This window comes from Daphnia pulicaria, chromosome 9 (genome assembly GCF_021234035.1).
Source record: "Daphnia pulicaria isolate SC F1-1A chromosome 9, SC_F0-13Bv2, whole genome shotgun sequence".
Taxonomy (NCBI): domain Eukaryota; kingdom Metazoa; phylum Arthropoda; class Branchiopoda; order Diplostraca; family Daphniidae; genus Daphnia; species Daphnia pulicaria.
The window spans coordinates 2,264,915-2,280,397 of record NC_060921.1 but is presented as its reverse complement, the minus strand read 5'-3'; the positions used below and the strand labels follow the sequence as shown (position 1 = coordinate 2,280,397).

The following is a 15,483-nucleotide window of genomic DNA, read 5'->3' as shown; positions in this document are numbered from 1 at the left end:
CTTTGACTCACGTTTATTTAGAGAAAAACCATTTGTTACCTAACCAGTCGAGAAATACTGATTATCCAACCAAAAGGTTAATTCCATTTCGCTTTTTTAAACTTTATTAAAGAGAGTAAAAATGTTTTTTTTTATTAATCAATCGACATAGTTATTCCATTCTTATTAACATCTTTTATTCTTTTTTCCTCGAACTAGGGAAAGAAATTTTAAATTCATAAACCCCCTTTTTTTTACCGCCGTTTTCTCAAATTTTTGAAACTGTATAACATTTGAAAATAGGAAAAACAAAACAAAAAAGGCTTTTGTTCTGCAGGTCAAAAAATTATTGGCGCATTTGAAATTTAAAAAAGCCAAACCCAAAAACAGGCGATGAAAAGCGGAAGGAAGTGAGAGAAATTAATTGACGGGCTTCCGGCATTGGACGGGGACGAGTAGGAGGCCAGAGCTGTGGCGTATTTCTCCATGAGTCGCTTGCCTCTGGCTGCGGGCGCCCTTTTCAAACGCTCGTCGATTTCTTGTAGCTTTTGCTGGAAAGTGGGATTCGTCAGGATCTCTTGGAATTCCAAAACAGGGCTGGCAATTTCGTTGTGGCGCTGCTGGATGATTGGCTGACTGACGCCGGGCTGGTTGGCGGCAACTGGGACCCGATTTTGCTGGACTTGCGCCTGGAGAAGGCGGAGCAATTCGGGAAGTAGAGACATATTAACTTCATCGGACACGTCGTTTTCGTCAGAGTCCATGAAAATATTTCCGCCCAGCTGGATGGGCGATTTCCGGCTCTGGATATTCTGGCGGATCGCTCCGCGGCCGATCAAATCTTCGATCGAAAAATCGTGACGCTCGTCCGAGTCTCTGAATGGACGGACACGTTGTTGGCCGGGGACAAGTTGGCGGTTGTGCTGGCGGACAATCATGTCTTCCAGCGATAGGTCGTGACGCTCGTCTGAGTCTCTGAAGAGTCGGACAGTTTGCCGGGTGTTGGTGGGTGCCATTGGCGCCATTGGTATCCGACTTTGAACATTCTGGCCGTTACCGGAATTCATTGGAGCCCGGCCGAGAAGTTCTACTGAGATGTCGTCGTGTTCGTGCGATTGCCGGGAAATGCCGATGAGATGTCCGTTGACGTTGATCGTCTGCCCGTGGCGATTGACTCCCACCTGAGCCGGGAAGTCTTCGATAGAGTGGACCGAATGGGTCGCAAACACCAACGCTCCGAGTAGCTATAAATGAGACAAATGAGACAATAACGATTAAAGTTAACGAGAAAATGAGCGAATAAAATCCGATCTCAATTGAGCTTTGGTGATGTTTGAGCACACTTTGTTATATTACCACTATGTTAAACGAAATGCGCATGATGAAGTCTGGATTGAACTACAAGCGCGTCAACTTCAGTCAAATGTTGTACAGGAAATAAAATTGTTTCCAGCAACTCTGGGATATATAGGATAGGATAGAAAAAAAGAACCCAGAAAAGCCTTGGCTCTGTAACGGAATGTTACAAGGTTACGTAGACGTCGCCCCTTTTTTGTTTTTCTTTTTACTATCTTTTTAGCTTTGGTTGGCGTGTTTGGGTAACAAAAAGGTAAAATAGGTTCCGCAACCTATTTGTTTCTTGAGTTGGGGAGGAGGCAACAGCAGACAATTGCGCAAGTCAACTTGAAAAATTCAAATCTCATTTTTATGGCATACCTTTAATGGGGGCACAGTAGCACCTCAATAGCCGCACGCGCGCGGCCTTATTCATTTCACATGGGCGACCCGAGCCGCAGTCAAACGCCGTCTAGGTTCCCAAGTAACAGGAAGTGAAAGGCTGTAATATCTGGAAGCTGATGTTGACCTTGCTAACACATTTCATGCATATGAGATGCCAGTCTGGAGGGGTTGAAACTGAGACTTGACTCACAGCACACCCGACTTGATTCCAGCGATTTCGGAGCACAAAGATTTTGCAATCAAATAAAATTAAAAAAGAAAAGAAATCCGGTTGGGTGTGTTGTACTATTCAAGCGCAAAAAGGGCGAGGCGGTATGACAACTGGGAAATTAACTGGAATTATTAAGCACAAGATCAGCAGCAGATCGGAGAAAATGAGGTTGCAATCAAGGTAGCTTGCCCTTGATACTTGGGTACGTTTTATCTTGGACCCAAAAGTAGCCAGTGCCGGTCCATCGCATTTTAAAAAATTCAATAATTTATCTTGCGCAGTCACTTTATTCGTGTCAAGTCATTATTTAAATTAAATGTGCGACGGGAGCTATAGTGGAAGGTTCGGTTTTTTACTGGTATGATAGCGAGAGCAAATGAGCCGGCAGCCACATTGCGACACAGTTTTTTCCCGAAAATATTATTGGGTGTATTTAGTAATTGGATATTCCGGAAATGGGCAATGAATTTGAATTTCCTTTTAGCGATTGAAAAAGAAAAAATGGTTTAAATCATGTCAAATACTTGTGGAATTTTTTTCAGATAGAATGAGCTTTTGGTGGGATTGCGAAGTTCAATTATTGCGTGTACTCCATTCGCCAAGTTCTAAATAAACCTCGGGTATATAATCTTATAATATTTTATCCCGCCTTTTCATTGCGCAGTCCCGGGCCGGAGTGCCTTTGTATTTTTATCCCCCAAGGTTATCTTTTTATGCTGCAATCATTTACAACTTTGCGATGGAAGTTCTCGATAAATATTTGGGTCTCAATGCAAATGTTCGACAACCGATCCGTGACTCACGGGGGGTTCGCTATAAATGCACAATGACGTTTTACCTTTCGAGTGTACTTGAAACAGATAAATCTCTTTCTTATTGTATTAGATAGAAAAACAACCCGGCTAAAACAGAACTTTTTGATTCTAGAAAATCGTATCATCGACGAATTCCATTTGATATCTTATTGAGTGAAAGGAAATTATTATTAACCTTGGCTGTAATAATATTTCTATTGTTTTGACAAAGACAACAGAAATATTTACACGCTTCGCCAGCCAAGAATGCCTTTTATTTGATATGGAGTCCTATTATTATTTTTTCAGAAAACCGCAAGCGTGAACAGTTGAATGCTGCGGTTGTCCGTGCTCCAATTTGAACAGTCAAAGAGGACGGACGGATTTTATGATTTATGACGGACAACTTATTTTCTGGCCGAGTTTCATTTGTGGAATATTGTGGTGAATATAGTTGAATGTATTTATTTGACAAAAAACGGAAGTATTACGGGCAATAACACACAATATACACACAATTGCGAAAGAGCTTTTTAATTGCATATTACCAATTGCTTATTAATCTCGTCGGTGTACCAGTAGAGATCGTTTTTCAATAACCAAAAAACCCGTTGACTATACACCAATGGTTCTGCTGTTTGCACAGACTTTGGGCAAGCTCGAATCGTATTGACTAACTTAGTTTACCTTCGAACCAGCGGCTGTATTATGTAGACTTTCGGACTTTCTACATTCCAAACGTCGCTGGCGTTGTTAGTCTCCGTTGGCTAATAAATCTACATATTAATGCGGCACATTATGTGCCATATTATGCGCAGAAATTGCACGGGAAAAAAACAAAAAAATCTAATACTGGATTTTTAGTTCTTGTTACCTTCGTCTGACTTTTTTGTATAAGTTTGTAGGAAACCAGTTGTGTTAAAGGTCGTATTACTTACAGCTCACCTGTTTTGTCAAATTCCCGGCTGTTGTGTTTTAAATCGTTATTGCTATAGTTATTACCTTTTGGTATGTGTAATACCGCTACATCGAAACGAAAAGAAGAAGCTTGGTCAAATGAATAATCGATTGTTGGTAGCTAAAACTGTATTTTAGCTCGCTTGCTGCAATTGTGGAAAAATAGAAGAAGGCTGTCAATAATTGAATCACCCCCAGGGAGAGAGGAAGGATATCATGCGCTAATACTCAGAATATGTAAATCCCAAAGCTAATTGATAAAATGAGGGTTAAACCAACAAGTGTTAAAGACCCGTGAGGAAAAAGAAAAACCCCGCTAGATGGTATACACAAATGCGAGAAATTCTACGAGTAATATTATAATTAGCGATGTCCATTGCCCTATTCAAAGAGTGCCCAATGTCCACAATCTAAATATCAGAGCCAAAGCGAAACCCAATAAGTGATTAAAAGCGAGAGGTACAAACAAGAGTTGATGGTTGGTGACGTTGCGGCGGAGTTGAAATGAGATGATGGCGACGACGACGACAAAGCCAGAGCTTCGGCGTATTTCTCTATGAGACGCTTGCCCCTGGAATCTGGCGCCGATTTCAAACGCCTGTCGAGTTCCTGAATCTTTTGCTGGAACACTGGATTCGCTAAAATCTCTCGCAACTCCAACGTGACGTTCTGTTTGAGCAGGCGGGACATGCGTTGAACGGCTTGATTTCCTCGGTTCACTGCTGCCACTGGTGCTCCTGTTACTGGGGCTACTGTCACTGCTGCGGCTGCTGGAGGGCTCTGAACTTCCGGCAAAGGCGCTCCGTCGATTTTGACATTTCTAAATAAGCGCTGAATCTCCGGAAGTAAATTGATGTCAACTTCCAAAGACAGGTCGTCCCGTTCTACGGATTCCCGAGGAAAAGTAACCGATCCATTTAGATTTCCGCTTAGTAGAAGTTGTCCTAATCTTTCTTTCGAATTGTCGTGCTCATCCGAATCCCTCAACTGTTGCAATCCCTGCTGTTGTGCTGGTGCCAACTGTATCATACCAACCTGTGGCGCAATTGGGACGCCTGCGGCTCTGCCAATCACGTCTTCTAGAGAAATATCACGCTCGTCAGACGAGTGTATTAAACGATGTTCAACGCCAGTTGCTGCTGGAACCGCTGGAACGATTCCGCCGACAGTAATTGGAGGCGGAATAATTCCGGAAGTGACGTGATGGAGTTCCAAAGAAATGTCGTCCACTTCGTCAGAGTGTCTGAGCAAATGTTCACCGGGAATCATTTGGGATTGGACGGGACGAACTTCCGCCGCTACTTGTCCATTCTGAAGGTTGAGAATGGCTCCGGCAACTTCTAGCGAGGCGTCGTGACGCTCGTCAGAATGTTTCAACACTCGAGTAACATGGCCCGGTGCTGTCTCATTCCGGATCAGTTGAACTTCCAAGGAAATGTCGTCATCCTCGTGCGAATGACGTGAAATCACCTGAAGTCCTTGGACTGGTGGTGCTGCTGCAGGATTTTGTCCAGTTTGAGGGTTGAGAACTGGTCTGACAACTTCCAGCGAGATGTCGTGCTCGTCAGAATTCTGGGAAATGAGATGGAGCCCCGATCCGGTTTGATTTCGTACCAGTACAACTTCGACTGAGGTGTCATCGAGTTCGCTCGAATGTTTTTGAATGAGTTGGACACCTTGAACACCCTGTTGCTGCACCATTGGACTTTGTGCAATACCGGGAAGATTTCCTAGGGAGCGAATGAGTTCAATCGAGCTGCTGTCGTGCTCGTCGGAATGTCTCAAAAGGTGTTCAACTCCAGTCGTTACCGTTGGAAGGCCGGCTGACGCAATTGGTAATTGGGTTCGTCCGGATCTGATGGCGCCTTGATAATCCTCCAAAGAAAAATCGTCAACTTCGTCGGAATGTTTGCCGACGATGAAACGCTCTCCGTTGACGGCCGTTTGGACGGGTAGAACCGGGCGAACCTGGCCAGCACTTGGAATGCCTCTGACCATTTCCAGCGAGTCGTCGTGCTCGTCCGAATGTCGTGAAATAAAATGTACCGGTGCTGTCAGATTCTGTCCGTTCGGTCGGTTGAGATTGACTTTAACTTCGTAAGAGTCGTCGTACAGCTCGTCGGAATGCAGTGCTGATAGAAGACGGCCGTTCAAAGGTGTCGGCTGGACATTGCCGTTAGTGTTTACTGGTGAAACTACTAGCGTGGGCGAAACAACGATACGGGAGGTAATGGCGTCAGAAAAGTCAACATCGTGCTCGAGAGAGTCCCTCAATTCGGTCCTGATGTTCACCACCTGCTTGGTTACTGGATCAATTTGAACTTGAACGTCATCCTCACCTTCTCTCCATGGTAGACTGGCGGGTACCGGTACGTTAGAGCGCAGCCTGTAAACGGATCCAGGGATATTAGCCGTTATGCGGCCGCCATTATTATTCGCCGGAACGTTATTCTGAGTATTGGGTGGGGCCAAAATGGATCTGACTTCGTCCGAGTAATCGTCGTGCTCGTCAGAATGTCCATACGTGGCCTTGTGGATGGATGTAGTTTGGATAGGACTGCCGGGGATCGATCCGGTCCGGATAATCACCTGTTTACCCGGTCTGGCGGACACAATGTAACGTTCATCCGGCTGCTTATTGAAAATTCGCTGTCCTCTGTTGGGTTCTTGGCCGGCAGCAGCGGTACCGGTGGTGCTGCTGGCCATTGGGATTGTGGAACTCTGCTGCTGGGCGTTTGGTAAAATGCCAAGAAGCGATAGTTCATCGGAAAAGTCGTGTTCGTCGGAATGAATCAAAACCGGATTGCGCATATTTGGGGTTTGGAGTCCAGTCATTTGACCGGCCGGTCCGTTGTTGGTCTGAGTTGGAGCCAATTGCCCAGCAGAGGCCAAAATAGCGCGGACTTGTTCTATGGAGAAGTCATGGTGTTCGTCAGAATATCTGGACATTAATTGCCCACCTCCTTGAAATTGTTGAGTGTTAATAAAAACGTTTGGGTTCTCTCGTCCGGATGACGTATCCGGAAGGAATTCGTGACTTTCCATAGAATCAACTCCTCGGGTCTCATCACTGTGAATGGGTGAGGCATCGATCTTTCTTGTAATAATCACTAGTGCTCCTACCAGCTAAAAAAATATCAAATGAAATACGAATAAACATGTAAATTAGATACCGTCTCGATTAGAGTTGGGAAATAGCGATCAAATCTAAATGATGTTAATACCACTAGGCAAAGTTGACGGCGCGCGGTGGTCGTCATCGAACTAGTTGTGTCAAGTATCACAGAGGAAATAAATCCGTGTGTTCCGGGAACGTTGGCTTTATACACCTACCATGAAACAGCAAAAACGATTGGGGGGCAAAAAAAAATAACAACCTTGGTGGCCCGTACGCACGTTACAAGGTTATGATGCCGTTCGGTGTTTTTTTTTCCCTCCAATTTTTTTCCACTTTTGGTATCGCAGAGTACAGCAGATAATTACAATGGGCCGCTCGGCACAAAAAAACACGACTCCCCTCCAGGTTGCATACAGTGATGCAAATGGATAATAACGACATTGCCAAAGATGTCTCGATTTATATGTCCTCAGTTTCCGATTAATGAGTCTATCCTTGAACGAGGGTATACACGCGAAAGATTTCTTGTAATTCCAGTCTTTTTCAGCCAATTTAAATCTATGCGTGAATCCCGAGGAACTTTGTAATGATGACGATCTATGGGCGTGTCAATTTTTCGGATGATTTCACTTGAGCCATCGGCGACTATAGAACCACATTTTTGATTGGGACTGTATATACCAAAATCAAAGAAATTCTCAGGGCGGACACGTGAAAATTGTGCAACATTTTTGATTTCGTCGTCATAAAAATAAAAACCTGGCAAGGTGCGACGCAGACAGGAAGTGAAAGGAAGTTTGATTCCGGTGACCTTCCTATTGTTATTTCTGTAGGTGTAAAGAGCCTCTACACATTTTGCTGCTTTCGTGAAAACTTTTTGGGAAACTCCCACAACACAAGAGAGTGCATTTCTGAAATTTCGTAGAACGTTCTTGGAAAAAAACGAGCAATGAAAATCGGTTCGGACTTTAAAAGGTCGCACCGAAATAGACGTCGAACAGAAAGGAGTGAGGAAGCAAATCGATTCAAAAATGGGTCAGTCGTTGTGCACCCGGAGGGAAACAGTTTTGAATTGCAAAATTGACTCTTTCGCATTTCTATTATTGACACAAACAAATGATGATCAGACGTAATAAAATGGAAGCAACAAATTCATTTGTTTTAGTTGAAGGCTAGACGAATCTGTGCTGTCTTCTTTTGCCAATCTGACACGCTCTTATTTGAAACATTTGAAACGGTCCGAATTTTTGTTTAAAACAATAGGGCTGCAATGCCCTTGCTCTATGAGTTTTAATATCTGTTGTGTGAAAGCCAGCCGTGGTAAATCGTGACGTTCCGCCCGAAGCCACTCTTATTTACAATTCAATAAGCTGTATAGATTGGTCGAAATCACGACTGTCATGTAGGATGTTGAACGCGGAAATAGACAGACTCCATGGGACAGGATCTAATGATGAAGCAAATTGTGTAAAAACAGTGGCATTCAATTTATTATATTGCTGAGTGTATGAAGTAGTAGGCTATACCATGTTGCCACTGATGCAATCACTACCTCTAATTAAAAATGGAATTTTCCCAGCTTTTGTTTTATAACAGAAATTCCTACTGTATTTAATCTGGAAATGACAGTGCTTCAAGCTAAAGGTCTCTCATGTATGCGATTTGTTTTATAGCGAAAGTACAAAAATATTTAGCGGTCACATAGACATTATTCGAGGGTCGTCAAATAGTTGAAGATCAAAACTAAATCAAGTTCTAAATTTCAAACGTTTTTTTCACGTTTTTCAATGTAATCCCAAATACCACTTTTTATAGTGCTAAAAAACTGAATTGCTTTAAGTTACATGGCAGATACAGAACTGCAGCCCGATAACCAGTGCGGTGAAAACATTTTTGGTATCCCAATAATAGTTTTAATGCAAAGCAATAATGTTTTTTTAATTTCTAAAATAGTATACAATATCACTAGATTTCAAAAATTTTATGTTGTCTCACAAGTCACAAAACTAAATTGCGTTTTTGGGACTTGAAGTGTCAGAGGTGTCCAATAGATAACATAGGTGTTCTTGTTTATCATGTGATGGCGGATTGTTGGGTGGTTGTCAAAAGTGTTCCTTAATTTTTCCATGAAAGTTACCGATGAATTCATCAGTAATTGTGCAACTTGTTTGTAATGTGATTTATTCCGTATGTGTGTTGGATCACCTTACATATTTCTTATTATAACGTGTAGGAAGGGAAGGAGCGCGAAAGGCAACTGAAACTACAAGTGGCCTACCATCAATTCTTTGATAAAAAATCGCCGTTCTGCTGCATGGATGGATGCTTTATCCTGTTGATCTAGGTAAAAACCCATAATAGCTTAGTCGCAATTCTTTGAATACCTCTTAACATTTTTAGTTCATATTCTATTGGCGATCTGGAGTTTCTAATGATGTTGGTAGATCACTAACCCCAGCGTTGGACAATACATGTTGTTTTTTCATGTTTTCTACAAATAATGCATTGACAGACAAGTATTATTCTTTCTTGAGAAATTTGTAACTATTTATTTCATACTATCTATTATTTGACATAATACAGGCCATGGGTAATCTTCAGGTTAATTGCAGCAACTTGGGACTTGGGAGAAGTCCTGTGAAAAGACACAGGGCACATGACCAGATTTGTATTTTTCTTAATGTTCTATTCAAGTACTAGGTAACAACTAACTTTACCTTATGCAAATACTTGGTAATGATTACCAAGTACTTGTGTCTCTGCACGTTTAATTTGTCAACCAGCTCAAGGGACACTTTCATAATGAACATAGAAAATTAGAAACATAATGATTACCAAGTTGAACCAAATTGAACGTGGTTAAATTAGGTTGAAAAGTGAAACTATACTTATTTATGAATTTTTATTACATCATAACTGTAAGTACTAAATATTATTATTAAAACCATACTGTTATATTATTTAAATAAATAATAATTTAATTAACGTCTGTTACAAAACAAATCTTTTTAATTCGTGCATGTATTAACAATTAAAATTCCATCATCAAATGTGTCAAAATAATATAATTATTTAAAACTACCAGACGCAAATTTCCACCCTTTTCTCATTCATTCCTTCAATTGCCACATACAGTCAATCCAGACAGGATGAAACTCTGCCTTAATCGACTGTGCCCAAGGTGATTACCTGGACAAGGAAGAAGAAAGAAAAGTTCGAGGCAAATTTTACTAGAGAGCGATTTATCAAAGTAGCCTTCCTGGTTAGACTCATGACCCTCCTAAAGGATCATGCGCCTTCCAACTCCCCGTTCGACCAGAGCCCTCCTCATCCTCCTGGTTTCACAGCGGGTGAGTGACCACCGACGGGCGTTGGTTAATGGTTAGTTAGGGAAACGGGCCCACAGAAAAGAAGGGAGCCCAGATAAAGCAGATATGCACTTGTAAGTTATCTACATCTACCTAATTTATTGATATTGATCGAAAGCAAGCTCTTCTGTTGCCGTCAATATCTTCAAATTGTAGCACAAGGGCGAAGGGTTAACCTGAAATTAAACAAAATGATTAACTAAGAATGCAATAAAAAAAAGATTTTTAGAAGATACCTGGAATAAGTTCAACATCTCTCTGCATATTCCACTAGTGGATAAGGTCTGGAACAGCGGCAAGGGATTAAACTAAAAAGATTATTTTGATGTCAATTTTTAAACAAGATTGCAGTGACAGAAATCAATACCTCAAATGAATAAATTGAAAGGAACCACAGTTCTAAAGGCAGTGCTCAGCTGCTCAGGTAAGTACTTGCAATTTATCACCTAGAAAAATCAAACAAAAACCTCAAGACCAACACAATGAATTGTAGATGTAGAAAATGTTATATAGTGTTCAAACTGCAGCTCACCATTATTAAATTCGGAAAAAAAGAAAGTCAATTGAGTGAAAAAACGATTCAAAGTTCTTGGATTTGAGATTAACCATTTACAAAAAATTTATCTGAAAGACAAGAACAGAAAATTTGTAAGATAGCTCTGATATTACAATTTTTATTCCATTTTTAGTATGGGCACACTACAGCTGCAGGATTGATGACAGCTTATTAGAATTCCTGGCCAGGCCAGCTTCAACAATGATCCTCATTGCGTGGCAAATGATGACAAATGAACTGGTAAATATGCATGAAAACATTTTGTTAGCATACTACCAAGTCAAGTTAGTTTTTTCAGTTTCAAACATGGTAACTTATGCTGAATTTTGATTTCACTTTTCGAATTCTTTCGATTTTCCACATTTCACATTTCAGCTGTCACTCTGTCAGCTCCTTCCTTTGGAGCTTGGGGCAATCGTCTCGTCTGCATGAAGCACTGGCATCATCTAGCGGTTGTTTTTAACAATTTAGACGATTGTCCAGTCTGCCGCTAGATGCTGTGTATTGTTTTTAAAATGGCGAAATGTGTGAAGAGTTTTGTCATCTTCTGTTTTCGAATTTTCATGTTTTACTGCCCAAAATCAACCAATTATTTACATGTAAGCTTATTGTTATTATTCTAACTACATTATACAAACTACAAAAAAACAAAACAAATAAAACATTTTCTATCACTTACTGTGTACTTGTCCTTGACCAATTAATTGACTATAACCATTGTGTATTGTACTTGGAATTCTAGAAAATGTACCTGCCGACTATAGTCATCAGATTAAATTTGGACTTCATTTAAAAAAACCTATTGCTCATCCCTTCTGTGACTCACACGCTCAGCTTCATCTGCATCATCCTCTCACATCTTAGACAAAACTGCAAGCTGTTATGCCCAAAAGTTGTGGCATTGCATATACGGTTACACCGGTACAGGTAAGCATAACCTTCCGAATTTACTACCTCATCATCCATCAATGCAATAAAATAATCTAAAAATTCACACCCATTTGATTAACAGGTTCCTTCTTGCCTTACACCTTTAAACACTTGGTGGGGTTGTTGCGTCATGAAATTGTATTGCTGCCATTTTTTCTGCATCTCCCACTTCATAGCTACAAGAAACGAGCCTACAACAGAAAAAAGCTTACAACAGATTGAAATAAAGGTGTGCTTCTATGTTCTTGATTTATCATGTAATTAACTTTGGATTCCACCTTGGTCGTGGGTATTTATGGGCCTCACTGGAGTCACTGCAATGTTAAAACCTTTTTCTGTTCTTTGCTTTAAGAATTCATAGGTTGTGTGGTATGCCATTGGATCCATTGGATTTCGCGAGTCAGCTGCCGATGTCAATCTACAACGCAGTTTCTTTATTGGAATTGTGTGGTCCTGGCACAGAGATCCTTGATGCTGGCCTTTGTCCATTACAGAAGAGTGACTTCTACCAACTCTCTGCTCCATCCTTATATTCGCTACCCACACTCATCTAGCTTCTTTGCTTATTATGCTGCTAAACAATTTATCGTACTTCACTACCGAGTTAGACCAGTCGCTTCAGTCCACCTGTCACTCTCCACCGAATTATGCCCAGGTACCCGACAATTGACTTATTTTCTTAGATTATCTACTAGCGATCTACTTGCGTTAAACTCTATGTCTATGTAGTAATTCCAAAATCAGGGCCTTCTTGCGCGCAAAGTATTATTAGACGTTTCTTTTTTCTAACGCTAGATGGCTTTTCGATAATGTTCAGCTGTCAAAACAGTCAGCTTTAGTTACTTTGCACATCTCTTTAAACATTTATCGGCAGTTATTGTGTGGAAATTTTTAGTGGTAACTGACGATATCTATTCCGCCAACAAGGCTCACTTGTTAAATTATCGATTTTTGCTTTTTTTTTTCTACTTCCGGTTTTTTCATTTCAGTCCGTAGTTCAGTAATTATTCATTCGACGCACAAACAAACCACATATTCGTGATCCTCGTTAAATTTTTGGTAAAGCTCATGTTTTTATTTTTACGTACGCGTACTTCCGGTTTCGAAAATTTTCCTGAACTATAGTTCAGGAAAATTCTCGATTTTGGCCAAATTTTGGATTTCGTTTAAATCACACCTAATCGACCCCAAATTTCATGGAGATCACGAATATGTGGTTTAACTTGACGACAGCTCTATGGTTGAGGCGCTTCGATTACTTCCGGTATACTTCCGGAATTTTTTTTTTTTTACTAGCAAGTAAGCTTTGTTATGTGTACAGTTCCCAATATTGTTAGCTAGATTTTCAGTAATTAAAACGTGTGCGCCTTTAAAGTTTTGAAGGAAAAACCAGATCAATGTACCTATATGTATTGTAACTTTTATTGGCATGTCACTTAATAAGTATTGTTTTCTCTTTAAGCAGTTAATGCTGAGAAGACGCCGAGAAGATCGACCCAGAAGGTCGCTGGTATCTGGAAAAGTCAGCGCGAATCATCACGGGAAATACTATGACCACTTTCATCGTTTCAACGCGAATCATAATTTATTTTTGGTATATGTTTTTGCTAGTTAACCCGTTTGGCTGCCACGCCTTTGTTCTCCCCTAGCTCCTTAGCACGGGCCTCCTAGAGGCCTCCCAAAGCCGTGCATTCCATCCTCCCTTGTCACCGTGTCAACCCGGACTTGTCAGCAATGGCAAGTCCAACCTTGGTCATGGATCCTTCAGACATGGCCCGTAGAGAGTAGTAAACAACCTACGGGTTGTACGGCGTGGCAGCCAACAGGTTAGCTAATTGTATGTGTGTATATTTGTATGTATTTATGTTATGTTTGTAAAAAGTGGAGGAATTGTGGGTGGAGGTGGGACAATAATATAAGCAATTTCATAAATTAATATAAATGTTATTTATTATTCACTAAACAATCAAACCCCACCGTAAAATCAAACGCACAATCATGTGTATAGGAATGAGGATACCATGATATCAGTATGCAATCAGTTCTACTATTGAGGCACACAAAATATATTTTACATCTGTTAGAATCTATACCCAAATCCGAAAAGCCTCTGTAATACATTGCCAAAGAACAAATTCTCCCCATAACTAACGAGCGACGCTAACTGGTATTAACAACACCATGACAATTCTCTAGAAAATGAAATTTTTCTACAATCAAACACATACAAGAACACATCTTATTAGGCAAATCCTGACTGAATATGCTGATCGAAGCATGTCCATCTGTAGTCCTCATTTCTACCACAAACACCACAATCCAAAATCTTGTCAGGAATCTAGAGCCATTTCATTTCAGGATAACACCATCACCACAGACTGGATAGAAGCAGCTCACCACACCAGCATGATGGACTGCATGCATCAGCTCATCACACCATTCATCAGCTGGCTGCAACAAAAACATAAGCACAATAGTGCAGAACCTCAGACTTCACCTGGCTGTGAAACCTATTTGACAAATTTCTTATTACTTAGATGAACAGATAGTATCTAACGTGTAAAATTACACCAAGACATGAGTAAAGTTTAACTATGTGGTGAATAACCTTAAGTAATCGAAGTCAAATGTAAATGTACAGCACATGTAGAAGCTATGAAAAAATGCTATGAAAAAATTAAAAGAATTGAAAACAGACTAAGTAATGATCTCGAAAAGGCTAACATTTACCACGACAGAAGAAATGCAAGAACACATTTGAATCAGCAATCTGCTTCTGTAGTCCACACTTCCACAACACCACAAAAATCTCCAGTCAGGAATCTAGAGGAAACAGTGAAAAGTCAGTTGATTATTTCAAACATTATACAAAATGAGAAAATGTGATGGAATGGTAAAGAATGAAGACAGACCACGCAATTCCCTAAAAACAGCTTACAATTATCCCAACCAACCAAAGGAAAGAACAAATGGATTGAAATTAAATATATGTTGACTGACCTATTAACTACTTACAATCATTTAGCATGCTGGACTAGAATACACACCAAACATGTGACAAGCACAATTCCTTCGAAAAATCGCATTGCCTAATCTCAGGAAGAGCAAGCCAAAACTCTCTAAGCTAGACTCTAAAGATTTCACATCAGATCGGTTGTTAAAGTTTAACTGGTGTTTATAGGAGAACGTAAAGCGAAAATACATTTTACCAGCCGGGAAAAGCCATCACTCCTGAATGCTATCGATTCTCGTGTCGAATTCCAGCCGCCATCTTGAAAAGAACGGGCAACATTGCCATTTGCAGATAGGCTAAACTCCGACTGTGAAGTTCATAGCATAGATAAAGAAGACTGGTTTCGCATGTCCTATCCTTTTAGCCCTATCCCTACTGACCCCGAGTTTCTGTTTTGCTTGTCCTGCCCCTAGCGGATAAACTGCTGTACTGCACCGTGGCTACCAAGGGTGTTGCAGACGAAAGTTGTTTTCCTTCTGTCTTGGTAAAATTCTTTGCTGGCGTTTAAAAGTTCTAGGTAATTTTTTCATACAAATTTTTACTTAAAAGTCATTTTGTATTAAATTTTGACGTTTGCCAATTGCAAAAGCAGAGAAATCAATTGAATGATTGCAATGGAATAGATGTAAGCAGAGTGTAGAGAACAAAACGTACACTAGAGGACAGGACAAGCAAAACAGAATCGGGAAAATCGGAGGAAGGGTAGCAAGAATTCTGGCGACAGTTGGCCATGTTAATTTTCTTATGGACAGCATCAACCAGTGGTCTTTGTCTATGTTCATAGTAACCACAACTTCAGCTTCAATTAACATCAAAT

The 15,483-nt window shown here is 40.6% G+C and overlaps 2 protein-coding genes and 3 long non-coding RNA genes across 6 annotated transcripts; 1 reads left to right on the top strand and 4 right to left on the bottom strand.

Moving 5' to 3' along the window:
* Positions 1 to 1,446, bottom strand: LOC124313248. The gene is made up of 2 exons (XM_046778071.1): positions 1,336 to 1,446; positions 1 to 1,223 (listed from the first exon to the last, which is right to left on the bottom strand). Exons 1-2 carry the CDS (start codon positions 1,357 to 1,359, stop codon positions 345 to 347), a joined length of 903 nt encoding a protein of 300 aa, XP_046634027.1. The 5' UTR covers positions 1,360 to 1,446; the 3' UTR covers positions 1 to 344.
* A 2,349-nt stretch (positions 1,447 to 3,795) lies between these two features.
* On the bottom strand, positions 3,796 to 6,975 carry LOC124312866. Its single transcript, XM_046777395.1, has 2 exons — positions 6,906 to 6,975; positions 3,796 to 6,807 (listed from the first exon to the last, which is right to left on the bottom strand). Exons 1-2 carry the CDS (start codon positions 6,939 to 6,941, stop codon positions 4,099 to 4,101), a joined length of 2,745 nt encoding a protein of 914 aa, XP_046633351.1. The 5' UTR covers positions 6,942 to 6,975; the 3' UTR covers positions 3,796 to 4,098.
* A 3,242-nt stretch (positions 6,976 to 10,217) lies between these two features.
* On the bottom strand, positions 10,218 to 10,905 carry LOC124313634. 2 transcript variants are annotated; one of them, XR_006910921.1, is made up of 4 exons: positions 10,700 to 10,905; positions 10,535 to 10,634; positions 10,404 to 10,475; positions 10,218 to 10,343 (listed from the first exon to the last, which is right to left on the bottom strand). It is a non-coding gene; the product is annotated as an uncharacterized LOC124313634 (long non-coding RNA). The 2 variants fall into 2 exon arrangements; XR_006910920.1 differs by having other exon boundaries at positions 10,535 to 10,613.
* A 2,920-nt stretch (positions 10,906 to 13,825) lies between these two features.
* Positions 13,826 to 14,982, bottom strand: LOC124313583. The gene is made up of 3 exons (XR_006910823.1): positions 14,863 to 14,982; positions 14,384 to 14,476; positions 13,826 to 14,163 (listed from the first exon to the last, which is right to left on the bottom strand). It is a non-coding gene; the product is annotated as an uncharacterized LOC124313583 (long non-coding RNA).
* A 6-nt stretch (positions 14,983 to 14,988) lies between these two features.
* LOC124313709 lies at positions 14,989 to 15,443 on the top strand. Its single transcript, XR_006911014.1, has 2 exons — positions 14,989 to 15,183; positions 15,259 to 15,443. It is a non-coding gene; the product is annotated as an uncharacterized LOC124313709 (long non-coding RNA).
* The last annotated feature ends 40 nt before the right edge of the window (positions 15,444 to 15,483 follow it).